Source organism: Halyomorpha halys, unplaced genomic scaffold (assembly GCF_000696795.3).
Source record: "Halyomorpha halys isolate HHAL.00 unplaced genomic scaffold, Hhal_1.1 Scaffold1847.1, whole genome shotgun sequence".
NCBI classification, from domain to species: Eukaryota; Metazoa; Arthropoda; class Insecta; order Hemiptera; family Pentatomidae; genus Halyomorpha; species Halyomorpha halys.
Genome location: NW_027112974.1, coordinates 183342 through 191147, shown reverse-complemented (window position 1 = coordinate 191147; position 7806 = coordinate 183342). Strand labels below are relative to the sequence as shown.

Genomic DNA, 7806 nt, shown 5'->3' with positions numbered 1-7806 from the left:
TTCCAAATAAAAACAAATAAGACTTCAGTTGAATAAAGTTGTGTTTATTACAGAAATCTTTCATGTTATACATAAAATGATTATACGTATAAGTAATAATCAAATTTAAATTTAATACAGTTTTTGAGGCATACTTGGTTTTTGACATCCTCTTTCTTAATTCATCTTGCTTTCACATTATTTGTTTGATGATCTGTTATCCTAGAAATACTAATCTTGTTTTTTCAATAATTTGTTGTCCCAGCTGTGAAATATCATTCTTGAAAATGCACTTAATCTACTTTAGACCTATCAAATAAATTCTTCACTATTGTGATCACAGTCAAAATTTAAATGAGAACTTCACTGATTCATTACTCATATGATATTGGACTTTAAACTTCACTAGCGCATCATTCATCTGTTATTGGTTTTAACTACCTTATTTTCTGGGATGTATAAACTTATTTGTACCTTGTCTGACTGGCATCTGTTTATCATTTATTATTTTGCAAGTGAAATACAAAACAAAAATTTATCAATTTGTGTTCATTATTTACCAGTTTTCTTTAATTTATGTTCAGGTTCACACATAAGTTTTTTTTTTATCATTTCTTGAAACAGATTTGTTTTTAATTGAAAACAAATCCAACTATACAAAGACATTGTCACTTGTTTTTTTTTTCATTGTAATTCATCCCTTACCTGATATTCGCCATTATACTTCTTTGAAATGTTTTAAGTTTGGAGTGAAAATTGTTAATTAAACTATTGCCAACTAAATCCATTCAATTTCGATTGATATCTTAAATAAATTCTAATAAGGAAATTCACTTATTTACAATGTTCAAGCTACCTAGTTCATAACGTTTGATGACAAATAATCCAAATGAACTGAAAATTTTCTATTCATCTGTACTGAACATGAATATTATAAAATTTTTAATTAAATTGAAATTTGCAGATGTACACTGATTTAGAATCATTACTGATATAATTTCAAACTCAACATTATTAATTTTTAACATTAACATTATTGTAAAATAATGTTAATATTTATAAAATATATTTATACTACTAGTCATTGCTCAGTGTAGTTATCAAACTAAACAACACTCTTTCTGTTTTTTGTTTGTGAAAGGTTCATTTGTTATTCAACATAAATTTTAGATATTAATCAGTAATCAAATGAATTTGATCATGAACTCGTCATGGGCATGAAACAGGTATCAGGTATGTATAATCTAGATTTAACAGAAGCATAACTGTGGAGCTAGTAAATTAATATAATCAATTAAATTGATTGTTTAATTTTAATAATGAAAGAATCTAGATTCTAATCCAGTATCTTAAGTAGTAAAGTATCTTACACTATATAAGAGTGTCTACAAATAATAAGAAAGGTAATTTATAAACAACAAATCAGTATACTGATAATCTCAACAAATTTGAGGGTAACATGTACTACCTTTGGTTCTCCTTCATTTCTTTCAGAAGATAACTCTGCTCTCTTCTTATATTTTTTAAACACTTTAAGAGATTTTTCTGAAAAAAAAAAAAAAAAATGAATATAATCTATTTTGACCAAAATATTCTATAAGTTGTAGAATTTAAATTATAATTTCTACAACTTCCAATAATTATAATTAAACACTTTTTTTTTGTGTTGATAACTTTTTAAATCAAAATGACTTAACATCTTTAAAATTCAATATATTTAGAGTAGTTATACAAAATTTTGTTTTAAAGCATATTAAAGGGTTATAGCATATTTGAATAAAGTGTTAGCTAAAACAATTTTTCACTTTCACAAACCTATGTACAAAGCATATATAGTACGGTGAAGTATTGTGAACTTGAAAAAGAAGTAAATACAGGTTTTAATGCCCCCTCAATCCATTTCATGCAAAATGGTTTGTGTGAATGTTAACAGTTAAACTAAAAATGAAAATTTTAACAAAACTGAAAACGGAAATTTCATATTAATGGAGGGTATATGCCTGGGATGTTACAGAAAATTTTTCGATAAGTTTGACTGACCAGAAGTGCCACTTTATATAGTTAATTTTTTAATGATCTTATCAACTGCTCAAACATAACGATAAACAATATAATGATCTTTAATACTAGCTAGGTCTCCTTGAAATACATGGTGAATGGCTTCCTCTAAAGCACCAATGATTTAGTTTATTTGAAATAATTAACTATCCCTCATTTTTAGTAATTATGAAAACTGGAGAAACAAAAATAATGAAAGAATTTTTAAAGTAACTAATGAGGAAAAGGAGAGAAATATTTGTCTATGGTTGACAACATATTTCTGGAAATAAGAGTAGAAATTTAGGCATATAATACAGCTTTGGAAAGCCAAAGATTATAGAAAAATTAATACTGATATAGGTAAACACTGATCTCTTGTTTGATCTTAGAAAGGAAACTGCATATATACCACCTTGCTTATTTATTTAATACCAGATCGGCCTGGTGGTTCTAACATAGTTGATATAACCGTTACATTATTGCTGATTTGCTGATGGTCATTTCATTTTCTGTCATGCAATTTGTGAGGTTAAATTGAATCAACTTGTTTTAATTAATGTCCTACTTTTTCCTGACATAAAGGGGAATCTTATGTCTGTTACCAAGAAAATTTAAATTCTGAAATAAAGCATCAAGAAATGAGTTGGGCTTCCATTAAATCAGACTATACTACGTAACAAAATCTGGAGAAATCAAAAAAAAAAAAAAAGCAATCATGTGGAAATACTACTCAAAAATGTATTAGCAGAGTAAAAAAATGTTGAGTGGTGGAAGAAAATCTAAGAAAAACATCATTTAATAAACTCAAAAGATATCAGAAATACAGAAAAAGATTTAAGTATGAAAATGGAAGACAAACTTGAAAACTTGAATTCAGTATGTAAAAATCTGGTGCAGTTCACGCATCTCCCTACATAAGTCCCCAAGTTTTGTGTAGATTGGTGGACTTGCATTAAAGTCATCACTATTTTAAAAAAAACAATCTAAAGACCAGGAAAGCAAAAATTATGAACAAAAAGATTTTATTTTTCTGTTGCTATAAAAATTTATATTTTAGGGTCTCTCTAGGTAGAAATAGGGAATATAAATTTTGTTCCTGCCAAAAATACAGCAGTTACAGCAAAGGATAATTAAGCTGTAATGCTATCAGGAAAGATCGAGGGATCTCTTTTTTGAGTACACGCATGCACTCTATTCCATATATAGGTAAGTTAAAGTAAAAAAGCACCAATGAAAGCTTACATGGAAAGAATTAAAAAGAAATCATTATTAATAAGTCATAACAGTTAATATGTTATCTTAATATGTTTTAACATACAGCCGAATCCCAACATAACAAACTATAAATTACAGAAAACTATATTTACTACATTTGAAGGTTATTTCCTGATATTTATCAGAAAATCTGAATTTTTTAAAATAGATACAAGTAATAAACAGTTAAAACAATTTACCAGTGATTAAGGAGTGTGGTTCAACAATTTCCAATCCTTTCTCAAGTGCCCATTTTTCAGCTCCAGCACTAACAAGGAAACTGAAATAAAATAAATTCAAACATGAAAAAACAATATTTTTTCTGATAAGGAAACTAAATCAAATTGTAAATATTTCACTCGTCATTTTTTTTTGTATTACCTACATTCAATATTAAACCCTTTTATTCAATATTAAACAGTGACTCTTGGGGTAAGAATAAACTAGATAGGGATCAGGGAATTGGTGAGTTTATCAAACTACTTGGAGCCAGGTAAGAAGCTTTAGCCAGAAAAATAATTCTCAGCGAAAATACTCAGTTGAGATTCAGCAACATACACATGAAGCAATGCGTGCATGGCGAATTTAATTTGCATTATAAAAAGTAGCAGAATAACAAAGAGCAGTTTTTGAAAATGTAAAAATTTACACAATCACGTAACTGAGGGAGAACTAAAATAATGGGAAGAATCTCAAGGTTTATGAAGCCCTCCTTGGGGTTACAGATAATGTGTACTAAGAACAGTAGGTCTCAATTTTTTTTCTTCTCAGCACCCTTTTCGGGCTAAAAAAATTAAGCAACACTCTTACTGGACTAAAAAAATTGTCAGCACCTTTGTCAAACTAAAAAAATGTCGCCACAATTATCCTTAAAGTGGTCAACCACCATACACGCATATTGGAAAATAAGAAAAAAGTGCAAACTAAATGCTGGGAAGCACTGAATATTTTCTATTTCTATTTAATTTTCTTTTTTATATTTTGAGAAAGTGGCATTCGCTTGTGGCAAAACTGCCATATGCTTGAGGCATCCAGTTTGGGAACCGCTGTTCTAGAAGATAACTAAAATCATAACTGGATCACCCTCAGATTACTTTACCACTAGATAAAAGAAAATATGGGTTCATTTGGCAGGTAATTAATCTTGGATGTCACTATGTAATTTATCAGTGTGGCCTATTACTTCAACACCAAACAGCAACCTGTGTCACGTAGGTTTTTCCAGCAAGGCATTGTCCCTGCTCTGTACTAGGTCTCAACATGTACTTGACCTAAGAGGACAATAACTTTTATTAAGTCCAAGCTCCATGTCAACAATGTTGTCTCTAGCCTGCATAGAGTAAACATGATGCTGTCTACTTGGGCTACTCCAAAAAAATAAGCTATGTTTAAAGAAATTTTAATGACAGCTTTTAGGGCCAAATAAATCCTCAGTTAAGAGGCTTAGCTTTTTATCTTGTATTTAAGGAAGAAATTTAAATTTATTAGATTCTGTACCTCATGTCATGAAAACAGCATGTGGACACTTTATCCTGCTTTAGCTTAAAATATGTATTTATCCTACTGATAATCACTCTACTCCATTCTTTTTCCTGACAGAAAAATAGTCTTTTTCTATAGAATTAAATTTTAAATTATGTATGATATTATTCATAAACAATATTATATTTGATTTATTATAAGAAAAAAAATTTAATTATTCACCAAGGAGGAACTCTATTCAATGACAAATGATTGTACTGCTCTAAGCAAAGGCGATGTGCAGCAAGTATAGGATTTTTTATTCGAGAAACTGCTCCCACTGCCCCGAATCCAAGTTTATCACCATCCATAAGAGATGCATCACATTCAACTTCACCATCCCAGGTGAGGCTAGACCCCAAGCCTGCATTGGTGTACTGTGAGTCTTCTAGAACAACAGTTGCAATGGCAACTGCATCGACTGCTGACTTTCCACTCCTTATAGCTTCTATACCCTGTAAACAAATGAAATACTCACTCTAGTTGATAAGATTTATTTCCTGTCCATTCACATCACACTTACTTTTTTACAAGCTAATCTACAAATTCTTTCATAACGAGTTTGAAGCTTTTCAGAATGACATCCTGCTCCTAAAAGTTAATATTTAGTAAAGTTATGACGATAGATCTTGTTGATATAACTGGAATAATATTTTTACCTATATGAACTCCAATAAAACCTGTCATTTAACTTTGTAATTCAAATGAAACTTTCCCACCAAGACAGTGGGAATCGGGAAGGTTACATTTTTTGAAGGTTATAGGTAAAATAAAAATTATATATAAATAAAATTTAATCTGTAATAATTGTATAGAGCTACAAAAAAAAATAGCTACATTATTTTATGACACCACTAATATTCTATGACTGATTTAGTTATAATTTTAATGACATATTATGGTAATTTTAATTTGCTCTATTTGCGCTATTGTTTGAACTGTTTGAAAAGTACGTTACTACCTTCAATGAAACTTCAAGTTCACAAGATTGTTTTCTGTTTATAGTGGTCAAAGATGTTTACTAAAGAGGATTTATGTTCAATGAAATATAAGGAATTAGTTGTAATAGCAAAACAGTATGGTGTTTATAAATCGCGGAGTAAAAAGGTATTCCACAAACTTTATAAAACTGAAGGGTGAAATTTTATCATGTCATTTTTGCATTCTGTTTTCATTTCCCAGGTCAATTTGTTGAATAAGTTGCTGTCCATACCTTTTGATCAGGTATTTAATAACTAGTGGTATATTTTTTATTTCCTTGTGAATTTAAATCACTAAGAAATTATGTCTTTTTTAGGTGGTGGATAATCAACATATTTCAGTTAATGGTATGTAATATTATTTAATATTTGTATATAATTTTATGAAGGCATTACATATCATTTTTTAGTGCAATCTATCTTGACAGAAGATCGGGATATTGAACTCTCAGTTTGACATTTGGGTCTGTGGAACCCACATTTACACACGCTATTTGTTTGTCTAACATTTTGGTTTCCTGAACTTTATTACTTTTAGGATGCATGCTACATTTCTATAAATAAGAAAAGCAATAAATGTGTAATATATATATTATATTATCTAATATGATATAATTAGTAATCTAATAATGGATCGTGGGTCCAAGAGACTCATTTGTCCCATTGTACATATAGTTTAGTACTCGAAAGTAAATAAACCCAGTGTAGTTTAGTAAATGAACCCTTTCTTAGTTTTTTATAAATTGGTTTAACTGATTTTCTTTTTTTTTAAGACAAAAGTTACACTAATCTCATTGATAACCAGAAAATTGAATGCTTTGAGAACAGTAAGTGTTATATTAAATGTTATCATCTGATATACATAATTATAGATACAATTGAAAACATATTTTATTTTCAATGATGAGTACTAGTTAACTATTTATTGTTAACCAACGTTTCGCCCCATGTTGGGGGCCTTCAGACTGGAGGTCAGAGTGAGAGTGAACCTTTCAGTCAGAGGTCAGTAATTCCGTACTGAACTGCAGGCTGAAATCCCTGGAACATGAGCAAAACATTGGTTAACAATAATTTTGTCTACTATTTGGTACTATATTGACTGGCACCCGGACTACCAATTTACTATTACCGGATATGAATTTACTATTAACTAATCAATAAATAGTTTAAAGATTACTGTTGTAATTCATTATTATTAACTATTAATGTAAGATTAATTTCAGCTTTGATAGTTTTAAATTTTGGAATTGGTTTGACTGATTATCTGTTTTGTTTGTTTAGACAAAAGTGATACAAACCTAGTTGATACCAACCAGAAAACTGATTGTTTTGAGAACAGTAAGTTTTATTGTAATTTTATATGGAATACCAGAAGGTACTCATAATTATAGATAAATTGAAAACATATTTTATTTTCAGTGATGAGTGCTAGCCCTGCACCTCTTAGAAGAGAGACATTTGAGATCGTTCCATGTAAGTTTACTTGCTAACTTTTGACGAATTTTTATTCAAGAAAATGCATTCTTTTAAAGTTATTGCAAAAATTCTGAAGTTTCAATACATATACTTTGTTCTGAGATAAATTTGTACTCTTTTAAAGAATATGCATTTATGAATTTATCTAGATTGAAGGAAGATAGTCCGGTTGGCGGTCAATAAAGGAACCAAAATAGTAGTAGAAAAACTATTTATTGTTAACCAACGTTTTGCCCCATGTTGGGGGCCTTCAGACTGGGGATCAGAGTGAGAGTGAACCTTTCAGTCAGAGGTCAGTAATCCCGTACTGAACTGCAGTCTGAAAGCCCCGGAACATGAGCAAAACATTGGTTAACAATAATTTTGTCTACTATTTGGTACTATATTGACTGGCACCCGGACTACCTTCTTCCGATATGAATTTACTACTAACTAATCAATAACTAGTTTAAAGATTACTATTGTAATTCTTTATTATTAATTATTACTGTAAGATTAATTTCAGCTTTGATAGTTTTAAATTTTGGAATTGGTTTGACTGATTATCTGTTTTGTT

At 29.5% G+C, this 7806-nt stretch overlaps 2 protein-coding genes across 5 annotated transcripts in view; one reads left to right on the top strand and one right to left on the bottom strand.

Annotated features, from left to right (window-relative positions):
- Positions 1-28: 28 nt before the first annotated feature.
- Positions 29-5560, bottom strand: LOC106690729 (threonine aspartase 1). Its single transcript, XM_014436259.3, has 5 exons — positions 5454-5560; positions 5318-5385; positions 4978-5249; positions 3474-3553; positions 29-1524 (listed from the first exon to the last, which is right to left on the bottom strand). Exons 1-5 carry the CDS (start codon positions 5479-5481, stop codon positions 1388-1390), a joined length of 585 nt encoding a protein of 194 aa, XP_014291745.1. The 5' UTR covers positions 5482-5560; the 3' UTR covers positions 29-1387.
- A 49-nt stretch (positions 5561-5609) lies between these two features.
- Positions 5610-7806, top strand: part of Mink (Mitotic spindle and nuclear protein) — a 20441-nt gene continuing 18244 nt past the window's right edge. Inside the window, exons 1-6 of one of the 4 annotated variants that reach the window (XM_014436254.2) lie at positions 5610-5695; positions 5800-5901; positions 5977-6018; positions 6092-6122; positions 7056-7112; positions 7194-7247. In XM_014436254.2, coding sequence (XP_014291740.1) covers positions 5693-5695; positions 5800-5901; positions 5977-6018; positions 6092-6122; positions 7056-7112; positions 7194-7247 — 289 coding nt within the window. In that variant the 5' untranslated portion in view covers positions 5610-5692. Of the gene's footprint in view, positions 5696-5731; positions 5902-5976; positions 6019-6091; positions 6123-7055; positions 7113-7193; positions 7248-7806 lie in introns of those variants that run through there. The other 3 variants (XM_014436253.2, XM_014436256.3, XM_014436255.2) reach the window with 3 other exon arrangements.